General features: G+C 33.3%; 1 protein-coding gene and 1 long non-coding RNA gene across 2 annotated transcripts; both read left to right on the top strand.

Moving 5' to 3' along the window:
- The first annotated feature begins 5,334 nt into the window (after positions 1-5,334).
- Positions 5,335-10,340, top strand: LOC139517774 (uncharacterized). The gene is made up of 3 exons (XR_011663199.1): positions 5,335-6,414; positions 8,380-8,450; positions 10,008-10,340. It is a non-coding gene; the product is annotated as an uncharacterized lncRNA (long non-coding RNA).
- A 3,394-nt stretch (positions 10,341-13,734) lies between these two features.
- LOC139515505 (uncharacterized) lies at positions 13,735-18,641 on the top strand. The gene is made up of 5 exons (XM_071305081.1): positions 13,735-13,794; positions 15,478-15,540; positions 16,766-16,914; positions 17,428-17,558; positions 18,500-18,641. Exons 1-5 carry the CDS (start codon positions 13,779-13,781, stop codon positions 18,639-18,641), a joined length of 501 nt encoding a protein of 166 aa, XP_071161182.1. The 5' UTR covers positions 13,735-13,778.
- Positions 18,642-19,050: the final 409 nt, after the last annotated feature.

The following is a 19,050-nucleotide window of genomic DNA, read 5'->3' as shown; positions in this document are numbered from 1 at the left end:
CATATTAAAGTGCTTTGTGTACGCCATGTTAATTTGACAAAAAAATACTTAAATTAATTGATTTTTTTTTTACTGTTACTTTGGAATACATTTCCTTTTTTAAAAAGGTTATCAAGGATTGCTATGGAAATTCTATTATAATGATTTTATAAAATTCTTGGTTTAATAAAACAAAACAATTAAGCGCTCACTTTTTTAAAATTAATTCAGTTGTTTTATATACTATTTTATATATATCTTAATAAAAAAACATTCACTGCATTATTACCTGAACTCAACTGACACCATAAATCTATACTAGGCTTAAGTTAATGGTGAAAATAGTCCAGTTACCATAAAATACTTACGAAATATTCATAAAATTTTGAATAATATTGAAAATATTAGTCACAATTCATTTTTTTAGATTATTTGATCAGCTTGTTTTATTGATATTTTAAAAGTTGATATATATTATTATGTAAGTGTTGATTAATATTGAGTTGAAGTTATACTATGATCGATTATTGTGAATTTTTTTTTCAATACTGTATTGAATACATTTTTAATTTCAAGTTGTTGTTCAAATTTCATTTTTATTAAAAAAAAATCCTAAATTGATAAAGTTCAGTTGATAGATACAAAGAATAGGTCTAGTTTTGTTAAGACTTGGTAGAGTATGATTCAGACTTGGTCGAGTATGGTTCAGACTAGGTCGAGTACGGTTCAGACTAGGTCGAGTACGGTTCAGACTCGTATAAAACGGTTAAGTACTGGTCAAGTACACATTCATACTGTTAAGTATGGTTCAGACTACAGTCGAGTATTATCAAGTAAATCTCAGACGAATTCAGACTGGTCGAGTAAAAATCAGTACACTCGAGTACAGATATAGGCCATTTCAGACTTTTAATGGTTTGTAGTGATGACTTTTTAAAACTTAATGGACGGAGCAGGATTATCTTACTCTTCCAGTTAACCATACATCATCACAGTTGCATTGGTTCTTGTTGCTCAGATTTTAAATTTCAATGATTTCGTCCGAGACCACAATTGTCGTCCTTTGATTTTCGTTATTAGTCCCTAGTGATAACAGTGGGTTACTTGCCAATAATTTTTATACCCCTTCCAAATTTATTTCTCCTTGTTTAATGCCTCACATTGTAAGTAGGGGGGGGGGGGGGGGTGAAATTACACTGTAAAAAAATTTGGGTCCAGAATTTTACAGGAAAGTAGTGATTTGGTCCAGCTGAAAAAGGTTAAAAATTAGCACTTCGGAAGCTGTCAAAAGATTTCAAGACACCCTAAACACAAAATTGTCCATATTTTGAGTTAGACGCGATGAAGTTTTCTATAATTTTGATATAATTTGTCCAAAAATTAGTACAACACACTGTAAAAGTTTCATTGAGAAAGCGCAGGTGGGATTTTTTAAATTTTCATTTTATGTTCTAAAAGAAATGCACTACGAATTAATTGTGTTCTCGGACCATTTGTTTTGTGGACTGTTGTGTATCTTGTTGTTTTTCATTCAGCTGCGGCTTTGTTGGTTTGTTTCAACCCTTTTTAGTGTGATTATCCTTTGGTACACTTTGCCTCTCTCTTATATATGATATCGCAATAATTATATATGATATCGCAATAATTATATATATGTAAGCGTTCATATACATTTATATGGATACAATATTGAATTAAAATAGATATAATAATTAGATGAGTGAAAAAAAGAAAATGAAGTAATAATTGTACGTATGAGGAGTTGGCATTCTTATAAAAAAGAAGATGTGGTATTATTGCAAATGAGACAACTATCCACAAAAGACCAAAATGACACAGACATTAACAGCATTAGGTCACCGTACGGCCTTCAACAACGAGGAAAGCCCATACAGCATAGTCAGCTATAAAAGGCCCCGATAAGACAATGTAAAACAATTCAAACGAGAAAACTAACGGCCTTATTTATGTCAAAAAAATAAATGAAAAAACAAATATGTAACACATAAACAAACGACAACCACTGAATATACAGGCTCCTGACTTGGTACAGTTGTTGTTTGTTTCTGTATTTGTTTGTCGTATAGTGTTTTGTAAATCAATGGTTTTCTCGTTTGAATAGTTTTATCATTATGTTAAATGGTGTCGGCGTTTGCTACATGTGGAAGTGCACACATTTACGACATATTATTGCTTAAACGCACAGTTTCTTCTTCCCGCTAATAATATATAGTCACCATTTGCACTTATATGCGAATGGCCGATTGACAGTCGCTCCAAAATATTTTGCAACATTTCAGTTAAAAAAAAACTTGTTTAAGTCTGGTAATATTTTCGTCATATTTCCAACAACTTTATTTTTCTTAAACATTACAAATATTACAAATATAACAAACAAACAAACTTCATTTTTGGAACACTATCACAAAGTTTACGTAATACATGTGTAGCTATTTATTTAGATAAACTGTATTAATCCATACATTTTTGAATTATTTAGCAACTATATCCAAATGACGAGGAAGTTCGAGGTTATTCAAGTAATAAGATTAAGGATTAGTTTTGTTTGACAAACTCGAAAAGAGGGGGAAAAGTAATAAAATGGTTACTTTTTTTAAAAGCATTTACTCAATTTCTATCACGAAATAAATGCGTTTAATATTTTAGATACAGATACAATATAGTGCATTCGTAAATGTAAAACACTTTTTAATAGAAAATTTAAAAGAGATACATCAACAGTGTTTATTTTAGAATTGCTCAAGTCTGTATGGCTTATTCCCGATTGTCCCACTTTTTTTTAAATTAAGAGCTCATATTGTCCCACATGAAAAGTTCTGACTGGTCCACATTATTTTATGAGGCGAAATGTTCTTATCCCTTGTTAGATTGTCTCTATGGTTTTGTTTCAGATATATAAGCCAAAATCTACATTTTATGCGATGCTCTTCTTTTAGACATTGCGGCCATCTTAATTATTGGGCGGGGTCATCGGATACTTTTTTGAAATTAAATACCCTAAGGATGATTTTGGCCATGTTTGCTTTAATTTTGCCAGTAGTTTCAGAAGAGAAGATTTTTGTAAAAATTAATGACGACGACGAATAATGAGAAAATGAGAAAAGCTCACTTAGTCCTATGGTCCAGGTGAGCTAAAAAGCAAAACGGACAAAAAGCAACGGACAAAAAGCAAAAGTGTCGGACAAAAAGCAAAATTATAGGACAAAAAGCAAAACGGACAAAAAGCAACGGACAAAAAGCAAAAGTATCGGACAAAAAGCAAAATTATCGGACAAAAAGCAAAACGGACAAAAAGCAACGGACAAAAAGCAAAAGTATCGGACAAAAAGCAAAATAATCGGACAAAAAGCAAAAGCGGACAAAAAGCAAATCGCGGACAAAAAGCACCGTATCACGGGACTTCACCAGTATTCAATGATGTTTGATATAGGTCTGTGAGTATATGAGCAAGTTGTTCTGCTGCTGCTTTCAGTATAAAGGCTGCATTATTATCGGAAGTCAACTACCCTTACCTTTCAGTTTGTCAATTTATCACTCAAATAAAAACATTAGGTAAACCCTCTTTGTAGAACATACATATATAATGGTGTGATGTTTATTTATAGAAAAAAAGAAAAGAACAGATTAATGATGGCAATGTATACTCCGTGCATATTTCGTAAACACTCTTATTGTAGATCACTATTAAAAGCTTGGACGTCGTAACAATAAGTTATTTAGAAAAAAAGGTAAACACAATGACGTAATAATAGTACCCCAAAATATTATTCTTACTCGTAGTTGAATATCACTTTACCCGGAAATTAGTTCTGACTGGTAGTGGAATATCTCTTTACACGGCATTATATCGGTATTCTCAGCAAGAAAATCCCGCACCGGAGGTGATACTCAGCTGGCCCTAGAAACTGTGTACTTGTTCCGAGTGAAAATTGACGTCATACTAAACTCCAAATTATATAAATGAACTAAAAAAAACATTTAAGGCTCCGTGTTGAAGGCCGTACCCTGACCGATAATGGTTTACTTTTTTAAATTGTTATTTGGATGGAGAGTTGTCTCATTGGCACTCATGCCACATCTTCCTATATCTAAGACTAACAAAGGCAAGATGATCCTGACTTGGGAAGATGTGGTATGAAGGCCAATGAGACAACTCTCTACTAGAGACCAATTGGCACAGAACTTAATAACTATGGGTCACCACATGGCCTTCAACAATGAGGTAAGCCCATACCGCATAGTCCGCTATAAAAGCCCCCAAAATGGCATATTTAAAGAATTCAAACGAGAAAACTAACTGTCATATTAATGTACAAAAAATGAACGAGGAACAAATATGTAACACTTCAACAAACGACAATCACTGAATTATAGGCTCCAGACTTTGGACAGGCACATTGATTGGTTAAATATTTCTCAGTGTGTTTGAATTTGTTTGTCAGCTTTTTGGTCATGAATGTTTGTCTCTAATATTTATTTAACTGTGCATTTGTATTCAGATATCGCAGATCAAATTTATTCGTTCATTGTGTAATCATACGTTTTTTGATTGAGTTAAGTCTGCCAATTGATATTTTATCGTATGTTTTTCTATGTTGTGATGTTATGCTATTGTTTCAGAAAAAGGGAGAAGGTTTGGATCTATTAAAACGTTTAATCCCGCTGCAAATGTTTGCACCTGTCCTAAGTCAGGAATCTGACGTACAGTAGTTGTCGTTTGTTTATGTAATATATACGTGTTTCTCGTTTCTCGTTTTGTTTATATAGATTAGACCGTTGGTTTTCCCGTTTGAATGGTTTTATACTAGTAATTTTGGGGCCCTTTATAGCTTGTTGTTCGGTGTGAGCCAAGGCTCCGTGTTGAAGGCCGTACTTTAACCTATAATGGTTTACTTTTTTAAATTGTTATTTGGATGGAGAGTTGTCTCATTGGCACTCACACCACATCTGCCTTTATCTACATATATACAGAATGTGGCGGCGTTAAAGATGCCTCAAACATCCCTCTAACTGGGTCAGTGGTTCAATAGTACAACATAAGAACGAACTATAAAAACAGTTGAAAAGGGCAGAACTCATCAGAAGGATACAAATAGAAATAAAAAAAATGTACATCTAACAAAAACACAGAGTGGACATGGCCGGGTACTTGTATATCTCAACAATAAAAAGACATACCTTCGGCTGTTTTCTGCTCTATGGTCGGGTTGTTGTCGCTTTGACACATTCCCCATTTCCTTTCTCAATTTTATTACTGATTTGAAAGTACTCGCATTTACTGACAGCAAGGAGGTTATGAACTCCTTGCTGACACCTAGTTCAACCGGTTCAAATACACTAACAACTAATACAAAATGCATCTAAGACTTAATTATATATCAGTACACATCCAACATCCAATGGATTTAGTGTAAAGACGTCATAAACAGTCAGAGAAAAACACGACATTGTGCTTTTTTTTTTTTAAACAATGTATATCGGGTTATAATATTAATTTCCTCAGACTGATTTTTTTTCAGTCGTTTGATAATACTACGCTTTTTCACAGATTTTTGGCCATTGTTATATTATAATAGTTCGTTTCTGTGTGTGTTACAATTTAACGTTGCGTCGTTTGTTTTCTCTTATTTTTGAGTGTAAATTGACATTGCGATAAGACGTGCCACGGTACTTGTCTATCCCAAATTCATGTATTTGGTTTTGATGTTATATTTGTTATTCTCGTGGGATTTTGTCTGATGCTTGGTCCGTTTCTGTGTGTGTTAGTTACATTGTAGTGTTGTGTCGTTGTTCTCCTCTTATATTTATGCGTTTCCCTCAGTTTGAGTTTGTTACCCCAATTTTGTTTTTTGTCCATGGATTTATAAGTTTGAAAAGCGGTATACTACTGTTGCCTTTATTTGAACATGACTGATTGTTTCTGTACTTAATATCGAAGTTAATTGGATTTATGATTCGTTACCAGATCATACCATGCAGGTCGTTCACAATTCAATACCAGATCACACCAGATCGTTCACAATTCAATACCAGATCACACCAGATCGTTCACAATTCAATACCAGATCACACCAGATCGTTCACAATGCAATACCAGATCACACCAGATCGTTCATAATTCAATACCAGATCACACCATATCGTTCACAATTCAATCGCAATGCGTCACCACTATAACTTATTTTTCTACGGTCAATTAGTTTGTCTCGAGATATTCATCGAATGATTTGATCGTCATTTAAATGTCTCTATCAACACATCTTTTACTTTAAAAATTCAGATTAAATCTGAATTTTTAAAGTTAAAGATGAATAATAAATATCATTTCACTTTATCAGTTAAAGAGTTTTTCAGAAGAAACTAGTTCAGATCATCTGGCGAAAGGGACTACGCCTTACTTGACAAGATTATATGGTAAGATTAACATTTATTACTTTTTATCAACTATGTGTTTGTAAGAGGGTATGTTATTTACTTTATAAGTCGTGATCGGTTTACATCTGTTCAAAATGTAAAAAAAGCTAAGAAACAGGATAATAAGGGAGGAGAAACAACAGTATTAATCCGCTATTCGGTGCATCCACAGGCTTTTTACAAACTCATGATATATATGTGGTTCCTGGAACATTGTAGACATGTGACATGTAATAAGACGAAGGCAATATTCATTAATTCATACAACAAAAATGAATATCAAACTTAAATCAACAATCGGCAATGGCAATGGAAACCGATGTAAAAACTTCAAACATACAAATTCTCTCTCTCATTTATTTTAAGCGGCATCTTTTCTATTGTTTTTCCCCATGGTATAACTTCTCTTAACAATTTTTAGTTCAAGCGTAGATTGGCGTTTGTTGATAGAAATAAAGAAGACTTTGTATTTTTGTCCATCTGATGAGTTAAGCCTTTTTCAACTGATTTTTATAGTTCGTTCTTATGTTTTACTGTTCTACCACTGTCCCAGGTTAGGGACTTGCCGACTTGTTTCTTTATTATTATGAGGCTGACTTCATGCAGGAACTTCTTAGGAAGAAAGATAAGAAGTTAGCAATATCCTTTAACTCTACTTTCCGCTATATAGATGACGTTCTTTCACTAAACAATTCAAAATTTGGTGACTATGTGGAACGCATCTATCCAATCGAATTGGAGATAAGGGATACTACAGATACAGTTAAGTCGGCTTCATATCTCGACTTACATGATAACATCTAGAAATTGACAATGAGGGTCGTTTGAAAACAAAACTTTACGACAAAAGAGATGATTTCAGCTTTCAACTTTCCATTTCTAAGTAGCAACATTCCAGCAGCACCTGCATACGGGGTATATATCTCCCAATTGATACGATATTCCCGTGCTTGCATTTCCTATCATGATTTTCTTGATAGAGGGTTACTGCTTACAAGGAAGCTATTAAACCAAGAGTTCCAAATGGTGAAGTTGAAATCATCCCTTCGTAAATTTTACTGACGCCATCACGAGTTGGTTGACCGTTATGGAATAACCGTTTCACAAATGATATCGGATATGTTCCTTACGTCGTAACTACAATCCCCTTCCCTTTCATGAATGTGACCTACCGAATTAGACTATTTACCGGATTTGTAATCATGCACATAAGCAACACGACGGGTGCCACATGTGGAGTAGGATCTGCTTACCCTTCCGGAGCACCTGAGATCACCCCTAGTTTTTGGTGGGGTTCGTGTTGTTTATTCTTTAGTTTTCTATGTTGTGTCATGTGTACTATTGTTTTTCTGTTTGTCTTTTTCATTTTTAGCCATGGCGTTGTCAGTTTGTTTTAGATGTATGAGTTTGACTGTCCCTTTGGTATCTTTCGTCCCTCTTTTAGGGGGAGGGTTGGGATCCCGCTAACATGTTTAACCCCGCCACATTATTTATGTATGTGCCTGTTCCAAGTCAGGAACCTGTAATTCGGTGGTTGTCGTTTGTTTATGTGTTACGTATTTGTTTTTCGTTCATTTTTTTTACATAAATAAGGCCGTTAGTTTTCTCGTTTGAATTGTTTTACATTGTTTTATCGGGGCCTATTATAGGTGACTATGCGGTATGGGCTTTGCTCATTGTTGAAGGCCGTACGGTGACCTATAGTTGTTAATGTCTGTGTCATTTAGGTCTTTTGTGGATAGTTGTCTCATTGGCAATCATACCACATCTTCTTTTTTATATTTGTTGTTTTGATAATGTCGGCTTAAATCGTTTCAGATTATAAATTAGTCTTACATTATCTTTGAATTTACGATGAGTTTTGTATAGTTAAACGTGTTTTATCATTTAATGTAAAGTCACAAGCCTTATCGATAGCAACACAAACATTTTGGGCCTATAACCATTTTTAAATAACTTATACAGATACCTGAATATAACCTGAAGTGGATAGGAATTAGGATTTGACCCTTTTCTGTTTTCATTCATCCGGAACGGTAAGTTCAGTTTATTTTAAAAAAATGAATGCACAGAACTTGATTTTGTTTGAATTCCATAGGCTGTAATATTTCTAAGGATTGATCAGGACAAACTGCATAGAACTTGATTTTGTTTACATTCCATAGCCTGTAATATTTCTACGGATTGACCGAGACAAGGTCAACGTTATCTATTTCTTAAAAATGCTTACTCTTTAGCATACAGTATTACTGTTTTCTTTTATTTTGCAAAATCAAATACAGACTTCGATATAGTCCAAAATACTTATATGTACCATTAAAAATCAGATCCGACAAATAAATTGGTCATAAAGTAAACGTCCTTGTTAATTTGTCATTTCTCGTCACATTTATTAACCATGAAATGTCTTCAAAACGATCTTATAATTAAATGTTATTTGTTCATGTATTGGAAGTCTATACTTTTCATATTATGGGTGAGGCCAATTTGTATTATGGTAGATTCATTCTTGTTGTTTAACTTCACTGTCAACACTCAATGCTATATCGTTGCTGAGAAAATGTATACTTTAATCCAAAACAGTGAGTTTTGCTTTTTACGCCAAAACTTATATATTGTGAAACCGTGTTTTTTTTAGTTTTAAAATTGAGAAGGGAAATGTGAAATGTGTCAAAGAGACAACAACCCGACAAAAGAGCAAGAAACAGCCGTATGCCACCAATGGGTCTTCAAATCCAGCACCCGGAGGCGGGCTCCAGTCGGCCCCTTTAAAATGTATACTACTTTCTTTATGAAACTAAAGTAGTTTCGAGGTCAAACCCATCTCCTTTTCGAAAATGATTTAAACTTTTAAATCAAGGTAACACCAAACTTGATACTGGGATATAATTTCTATTTAAAGTGAATAATATACAAAAATAAAAAAAAAACAAAAATTTCAACGAAATTATTATGTTTCTGTCCTATATATTTGGGTAAAACTATATACATTGTAGAATTCATAGAAATGTTTAGATGTTTATTGAGAACATATATTGGAATCTTTTCTCTGATACTGTCAAGAGTAGTAAATTAAACTGCACCTACTGGGAAACGGTTCATTGTAATATTGTTCTTGGGTAAACTGAGTATTTGTATGAATCTTTAGTGGTTTGTAATTGGTCTGAAAGAATAAATATGTGGATAATGTCGTGTTCTTGTATCGGATTGTGTGAGTAGATCTGTCGGGTATATGGCTTCAAGATGGTGTATGATTTTGTAGAAGATGAAGATGCGTGTGCTTATTCCCCTTTTCTCAATAGTTGTCCAATTTAGTGCTTGCAGCATTTCAGTGACTGAGCGGGTGTTATTGCATCTGTTGCATGTGTACCTAGCTACGCTGCGCTGGACTATCTCATGTTGGTGTGTTTGTGATTTGGTTTGTGGTTTCAAGACGCAGCTGCTGTATTCCAGCTTTGGTATTACAAGTTCTATATATGCTTTTTTTGTTTAAATCTTTTTGAATTTACATTTAAGTTTCTCTTAATGTACATGTAATTGAGCTTTTGTGTGGCTGCAGCTGTGATGTTGTTCACATGTTTGTTCTATTTTAGGTCAGTTCGAATGGTCATGCCCAGATATGTTTTGCAATACATGTTGGTAGAGAGTATAGTCAAATTTAAATAGGGTTTTCTTGATTGTTTTCTGAAGGACTGAGCACTTGTCCGGACGCAATGATCTGAACCAGTCCTTCTTCCGTTTGGCTGCTGATGTAATGTCTTCTTGCAGTTTTTGTCTGTCTTCTTTTTTTGTGTATCTTCTTTGTTTCGTATTGTTTTATAAACTATACTGTTATCTGCAAATAATCTTAGGTGCTGTGTTTAATGTATTCATTAAAGTATTTTTATACACACATAGAACAGGATATGGCCCAATATTGTTCCTTGGGGAACACCAGCTGTTACGTATATTTTGCTTGATTGAACACCATCAATAATGACTGTTTGCGTGTGAGATGCGAGGAAATCTTCTTTCCATTTTAAGGTGTTCAATGCCATACTATTTCAGTTTGTTGACGAGTTTTTTGTGAGCTATTTTGTCAAATGCTTTTGCAAAGTACATCACACATTAAGTAAGTTTGGATGTTATTGTTGTTATATTTTACTAGTTCTTGGATGAGAACCGAGTTGGGTTTCACACGATCTTGATGCTCGGAATCCGTGTTGAAGCTCGTTCACAATTTTGTTATTTTCTAGGTAGTCCATCATATTACTGGCTTTAATGAGTTCCATGATCTTACATAATACTAGAACACACCCGTGATATCGCGGGTCCGTGACTGAATTAAAGTATATAACTATGCGCAAGCCTTATTTTAGTATTAGTATTGTCATCTGATAAAGTCATGCCGATTATAAGATACACAGTTTTCTCTGCTTTCAAATCTTTCTGTTTGAACCCGTCGAACTGGAACTTATCAATTATTGATAGTATTAATTATTTGGAAAACAAAAGGTCCTGGAATGGAGTATTTTTTAATCAACAGCATTGTCCTATATTAGTTATAAATAAAATTTGACAATTAAGTAGTGTCAACCCTGTGATTATGACCCGTGTAATTACTATATATCATATCAATCCTGAATACACCGTTTGGTGGTGCGCCTGTCAGATGTGGAACGTACATATAAGGTAATCGGTAACAGGTGAATGTACTATTGGTATCGGTATCGGACTCGACCCGGAACTTCTTAATTATTGGCAATATTAATTACGTGGAAAACAAAAGGGCCTGGAGTGGTGTAATTTTTAATCTACACCTTTGTACTATATTAGTTATATATAAAGTTGAATTATTTGATTCGTCGTTTTTACGTGATGACGGCTGACAAATTAGACTTCGTAATTTTAGTACTATAGATGCATGTGAGTGATATGGGTCTATAATTTATTGAATTGTGTTCATTCTCTTTTTAAATACAGGACAGACATTTGCTTAAAGGGGCACTAGCTCTCAAATTCGTGGTCACCGATTTGACTCAAATTCTCATATTTGATTTATAATAATGTAAAACATTTATCGTAACTACCAAAAGTCTAAAATAAACAGTTTACAGAGCATGGGGTAGATAATATGAAGGTTCGTTTCGTGTGTATTTTAGTCCAGACGCCATCTAATTAACTATCGATTTGACCTCAGATGACCATATAAGCGATGTAAGCATAAATAAAGATATGAATAGATTAAACCAACACGTGCAATAGGATTTTTTTTAGGTCTGTTTGAGTTTATTTTATAGATTAAAAATATATGTTTCTTATTGTTTTTAACCGTATAAGAGTGATTTTATATGGATCGAATCAGTAATCAAATGATTTACCGTAGTTTCACTTTCATTCTTGACATTCTTTTTCTTTAAATAACCGGGGCCAGTACACGTACAATGCATGCGTTGTCAATCTCTAGCAAGGGGTTAAATTGAAGTTCACATGAATACGGATTTAATGAGGTCGACTAATTCACTTGCAAGTGAATGAGTAATTATCGCTTAATTTGACAAAATTGAACCATTTTGGATGCTAAAAGCGAATTATTATTTCACTTTTTCACTTTCATTATTGATTGAACAAAAAAAAATCTTACTTTAGTTTTTTTTTATATATCTCGTAGCTAGTGCCCCTTCAAGTACTGTTCCGCAAATTTGATCTGAACCAGTTGCTTCATTAGGATTGATCTTGTCCAGTAATAATATTACTCCTTTCTTTGAAATGGTGATGTTTTTCATTTTTTGATAGTTTGATTTTTCATACTTTTGATGTATGTGAATGAGGTTGTTTTTTGTCTGATGTTGTCTGGTTCTTCTACTGGTACATGTAGGTCAAATATCATTTTTTCGATGTCATTCCAGTAGGCATTACGCATTTCTTTTTGTAATGTTGTTTTTAAGTTTTGTATTTTTTCATTTTATCCCGACAGTGTTTGCTCCTTTTATGTAGTCCTTTTTGTTCGGTGTGAACCAAGGCTCCGTGTTGAAGGCCGTACATTGACTTATAGTGGTTTACTTTTATAAATTGTTATTTGGATGGAGATTTGTCTCATTGGCACTCACACCACATCTACCTATATCTATTTTAACTTTTTTATCATGATTTTTAAGCTGTCTTGTTTGTGGTTTTATTACGGGGGGATGTTTTCTTGACTGATTGAAGTAGCCTTTCTGTAAATGTATTCCACAGTTCATCGGTAGGCTGTGATAATGACCTTTGATTACGTGTGGGAGTTTCTTTACATCTTCTTTGTTGTTTTCCAAGTAAGCTATTTATACTGGTAAGTTTTTCTTGTAATGTTTTTGTTGCGCTTTAGAAATAGTGCTGATCGGCATAGACGATACCATTGTCTGCATTCCCGATAGTTGGCATAGGCTCCACTTTGTTGACTATGCTTGGTATGTTGATGAGTTCAAGATCAATTGGTCTGTATCCCCTTGTGGGCTTTTTTACAATCTGCTCAGTGAATTTTCATTTAGAATGTTTAGAAGTTGTTCCATGGAGCTTGATATCTGGTTTGCTAGGGATAGTGCATGGAATAATCCAGTTGATGTCCCCAAGATTAAAGTCGCCACCAAGAATGATTGTAGATTTTGTATTTTGGTTTATCCGATCTAGTGAAATTTTAAGTTGTTCAATGGATGTGCCATTATCAGATAGAGGTAGAAAATAACTCCCAACAATTAACTTTCTGGCATTTGTCATATTCATTTGTACCCAAATAGACTCTGAGTCCGTTTGTAGATCTCTAATTTCAGAAAGAGTTTTTTTTTATGTTAACAATATGTAGTTTTTCATAATCTATTAATTTAAATTTTGATCACGTTTTACGAAATACTGCGCTATGTTTTCAGTCCACGAAACAGTGATACTTAAAGTACTTTAGTAAATATTTGTTTGTTGTCCTTTTGTGAAATTGATTCAGATAAAATCCACATCAATGACATACCAGGTCGTTACTGGAGTGGTTATAAAAACTTAACAAAGAAACCTGGCTGTTTTTATAATAAGTAGCCTATGTATTAAAAACCGAATAAATTTCTGGAGTATTTATGCATATTTGAATGAATTTGATCTCTCCCTAAATTCTTGTCGCTTTGAATAAAAAACAACAACAACAAAAAAACAACACATTAACTAAATGTAAGTGCTGGATGTTTGGGGGACGACCATTCGCAATTATACAACTTTTACAAAATACACGGTTACTACTTCGGAAATCGGAAATTAACTAAGTGTTAATATGAAATTAAACATCTATTGTGGTTAAAAATGTCTGTTGTCTTCTATGATCATTATAAATGCATTTTTTGTTTATACATTTACTAAAATAATGTATGTATAACGATCGAGGTAAGTATATATATATTATTTTCTGTGACTGTATCTTGCATTAATTTGTGGGATCCTTTACTATAGATAATTGAGCTGATCTGAAACAATAACATCTCCATGCCTTATATATCATGTACTGTAGTACGACGCTAGATTAAAACTAACGAGGAAAGGTAACACACGGCCACCGAAAGCTTTATTATTGTGAAGCCCAGGTGGTCGTGTGGTATAGCGGAACGGCTACAGTGCAGGCGATTTGGTGTCACGATATCTCAAAAGCATGTGTTCGAATCCCGGCATGAGGAGAAAAAAAAATTTGCAAAAGCAAATTTACAGTTCTAACATTGTTGGGTTGATGTTAGATCTGTAAATTTAATTTGCGAAAGCAGTAGCATGGGTTCGAATCCCGGCGAGGGAAGAACGAAAAAGTTGCGAAAGCAAATTTACAGATCTAACATTGTTGGGTTGATGTTTAGACGAGTTGTATATACATGATGTACACATCCATGTATCACCATCATTGCTGGTGATCCGATGGATAAATCTGTTGTAGAGTTGTCACTGACTCAGACGTACTTATATATATATATATATATATATATATATATAACTCGTCTAAACATCAACCCAACAATGTTAGATCTGTAAATTTGCTTTCGCAAATTTTTGGTTCTTCCCTCACCGGGATTCGAACCCATGCTACTGTGATATCGTGACACCAAATCGCCTGCACTGCAGCCGTCCCGCTAGACCACACGACCACCTGGGCTCTCAAAAAAAGAGCTTTCGCTGGCCATGTGTTACCTTTCCACGTCAGTGTTAATCTAGCGGCGTACTACAGTACATGATATATAAGGCATGAAGATGTTATTGTTACCGATCAGCTAAATTATCTATAGTAAAGGATCCTACAAATTAATGTAAGATACAGTCACAGAAAATAATTATATTCATAAGTACGTCTGAGTCAGTGACAACCCTACAACAGATGTATCCATCGGATCGCCATCAATGATGGTGATACATGGCTGTGTACATAATGTATATACAACTCGTCTAAACATCAACCCAACAATGTTAGATCTGTAAATTTGCTTTCGCAAATTTTTGGTTCTTCCCTCACCGGGATTCGAACCCATGCTACTATATATATATATTCAGTCCCTTGATTACGACTCACATGTTTCATTGAAAAATGATTAGTACTGTTGATTGGAATAAACTCTAAGTATTCACTATAAGTTATACCACTAAGCTTCAGTCCTAAGCCAATTTTAATTTAATTTCAATTTGATAACCAAACCGGTTGTACGTATGCCATATCTCCCAAAAAAAAATATTAGTGTTGTGGTTTTAATACATATGCCATGTGTTTGAAGTTGTTTTTCCCCCTTTGACGATAAGAGGTTGGAAATTTCCTTTTATTTTACTGCAGTCCGTCTTATTTTATTGGATTTAAAAATAAAGTCACCTCTTTTACATATTTTTGAAAGACTTGACTGTAATTTATACTCGTTGTCTCGGAATATTCAATAAAATGCACAATTGCAACACAACATAGCTTTTAAATGTGTAATGAAGTTTAAAAAAAATGGGTTGAAAACAAAACACTAATCGTAAATAACATGTCAAAACAGAAAATGCAAGTACAAACAAAAATGGTATAGTGTAAATATTATTGTACTTTTTGTTGATTTACAGGTTCTAACATGAAAGCTCTTATAGTGTTTGTAGTGTGCTTGTCGACAATATCTTATATAGAAGGTAAACTATCACATCTTCCTAGTTCCTTATTAAGTATTCGTTGTCATGTTTAGTATAAGGCGTGGACTATTTTATACACAAACTGTCACTGTCTGTATAACGATACATCATTACAGATCATATCTCTTTATTTTACAACAACAAGATATAAAACACTCACAGATTTTAAATTGATAAACTTCATTAGGATATATACTAACTTGAGAAGCCAGTTTTATTTAGTTTATACTTATTAAGTTATTATAAGACCGCAACGAAAACAAACACAATTGAGAATGGAAATGGGAGATATGTCAAAGAGACAACAACCCGACCAAAGTCTTGTGTATATGTTCCAGACCATATGAGTATTTGGACCGTACGCGTACGGTCCGGACCGTATACGTATACTCGTACGGTCCGACCATACGCGTACGGTCGGACCGTATGAGTATACGCATATGGTCCAGTAAGAGCTTACCATACATGTTGTTGGATCATATGGGTTAAATTTAAACAAACATTTATTTTTAGTTTTATAAATTGTTATCATTGCAATTAGATGGATAAAATGAAGAAATGAACAATTGAAATTAAATGTTTGTTTAATTGTATATCTGAATCCTATTTTGGTATTCTCGCTCAAGGTGACACTTGCTACCACAAGTAATGTAATATATTTTACAATTACATGTTTGCAGGTCATTCATGTTCCTTTGCATTTGCATTTTTTTGTAAAGTTTCTAATATTCTAAAATAATTGTCCTTCCACATTATGTTTACTTCCGATATCGTCAATTTAATGATTCAATTAATGTATTACTGATCGACATGCTAAAAACAAGATAGTAACAGATTTAATAAGCGTGATTTTTTTAAAAAGTTTAAAAAATTAGGTTTTTATTTCAATTACAATTGAACTTTTCCATATTAATTTGAGAGTTAAGTTATGTTGATCTGTTACATGCATTTGAAACTTATAAACTTACGCAACTTCTTAATCATATTAATCAGACCGTACGCGTACGGTCCGACCGCATGAGTATTTTGAAAAAGTACGCATACGGTCCAGACGTACGCGTACGGTCCAAATACTTATACGGTCTGGAACATATATAAAGGAGTTGAAAAATTAACTTAAAATAAACAACATTCCATTACGTCTAGTTATTTTGATATAATAATCTCACCCTATTTATTTACACTATAAACCCAATATTTAGTAAAATTTAATGTCTAACTGCAGGCACTCTAGAGGAGGACCTCGATAAGTTACAGCAGGACTTTAGTAACTGGTTGTTTTCAGAGAATCCACAATTCGCCACTAGTATAAACATACATAAGTATGACGACAGACTCGACGATTATTCACTAGATGTGTTCGATAGGTGGAAGGTATCAGGCTTTCTTTTACTATACGTTATGATTCTATACCAATACAAAGAGAAGAAAAAAATTATATAACGGTATCACCAATATATTTATACAGTAGACATTCAAATACTTAAATGTACATGTTTGAACTTACCAAAAAAAGTAATTACATTATTAATGTGTTTGAGCTTTTGATTTTGCCATTTGATTAGGGACTTTCCGTTTTCAATTTTCCTCGGAGTTCGTTTTTTTTTGTTATTTTACTTTTTGTACTAGTATATGCAAAGTAATTCAAAATATTTTCCCGTATATATACGAGTCAGACAGATGGCACAAATATAAATTGGAGTTTATACATCATAATAAGAATTATTAAATCCAAAGATCTGTATTTTTGAAGAAATAGGAAAGTTGCATTAAGCTTTGTCATTGCATATTTGCTGTTTAAAAGTTTAACAGTTTGTATTTCCATAATTTTTGTATACGTCCATTTTTCTATGAAACGAAATTCATGCTGGTTGGTTTCTTTTGCAGAATGCTGTTGACGGTTATCTTCAACAACTGGCTGCTATTCCAAGAAATTCATTATCTGCGAAATATAAAATAGACTTTGATATATTTGAGAATTTCCTCAAAACATATCAAGAGGGTTATAACTGGAAAGAGTAAGCATATTATTTTGACGCTGATACTCATCTATACTAATATCGACTAGTATAAGTATAGTACTTAAAAATCCTATGGGGAAGAATATAGAATAATTTTAGGGATTCTACTATTTATATTTTTCCCGTTTGTGTTTCGGGCACGATACATTGCTTTTTTACATGTAGGGAAGATCGTTCTGGACTGTCACTTGACCAGTATGCTACTAATGCACAACACATGTGTAAATGAATATTATATACAGAGTAAACGACATGGTGTATCAAATATGTGTAAGTGAATATTATATACAGAGTAAACGACATGGTGTGTTATATACAGAGAAAACGACATGGTGTATCAAATATGTGTAAATGAATATTATATACAGAGTAAACGACATGGTGTATTAAATGATTCAAGTACCACCGTTTAGTTCATTCGATGAAGTATATGTTAGAAGTCCTAAATCAGAAGCCTGTTATTCAGTGGTTGTCGTTTGTTTATGTGGTACATATTTGTTTTTCGTTCATTTTTTTATATAAATAAGGCCGTTAGTTTTCTCGTTTGAATTGTTTTACATTGTTTTATCGGGGCCTTTTAGCTGACTATGCGGTATGGGCGTTGCTCATTGTTGAAGGCCGTACGGTGACCTATAGTTGTTAATGTCTGTGTCATTTTGGTCTCTTGTGGACAGTTGTCTCATTGGCAATCATACCACATCTTCTATTGTATATATGAATTTTACTATCTTAGTTTCCAAATAGTTTTTACTAACGGTATTTGACAATAGTGATACGAATGTACAAAACAGGATTTAATGAAATACTGAAAAATATATGAAATAAAACCAGTTTTCACTTCTGATCTTCTGACATTGTTACATCTTTTAGCAGCATATAGTTTTTGAGTTTGGATTTTTGCATAAACTGTGGATTGACAACATTGATTTTGTTTTCAGCTACAATCCTTTGAATCCAATAAATTTTCTTGAAGGACCACACATTGATCCAGACTATTTAGTTAATATAACACCCCAAAATACACGTGGAGATTTTGAAAATTTCATAGCAAGAATAGAAGGCTTTCCGGAGCAGGTATGAATAATATGACTAGAGATATTCAAATCATTGTACAATTAATTTAAAATACTTTTTTTAAATGTTTTTTTTTAATTATTTATACGTATACTTATAAAATTTGTAAACAAACAAGTCTCACGGAAATATTTCTTCCTATGGATAGAACATTCAACTTACAAATGTTTCTTTCTTTGTCAAGTTGTAGTTTTATATTGTGTTCTTTCTACAACAAAAATGAATGAAAATTACAGGATTGTTGCAACGTCAGATTGAACATATCAATGGATATCTGTGACATGTGACCATATGTTCCACAATGTTCAACCTAATCATGAAGGGGTTCGGATAACTTCGAAGTGAAGTACACATTTCTCAGATCTTAATAAATTCACTGTTCTCATAATTTTTTATATTTTAAAAAGCCAAAGAT

Source organism: Mytilus edulis, chromosome 3, assembly GCF_963676685.1.
Source record: "Mytilus edulis chromosome 3, xbMytEdul2.2, whole genome shotgun sequence".
Taxonomy (NCBI): domain Eukaryota; kingdom Metazoa; phylum Mollusca; class Bivalvia; order Mytilida; family Mytilidae; genus Mytilus; species Mytilus edulis.
Note: the sequence above shows the minus strand (reverse complement) of the source record. Positions and strands in the feature narration are given on the sequence as shown.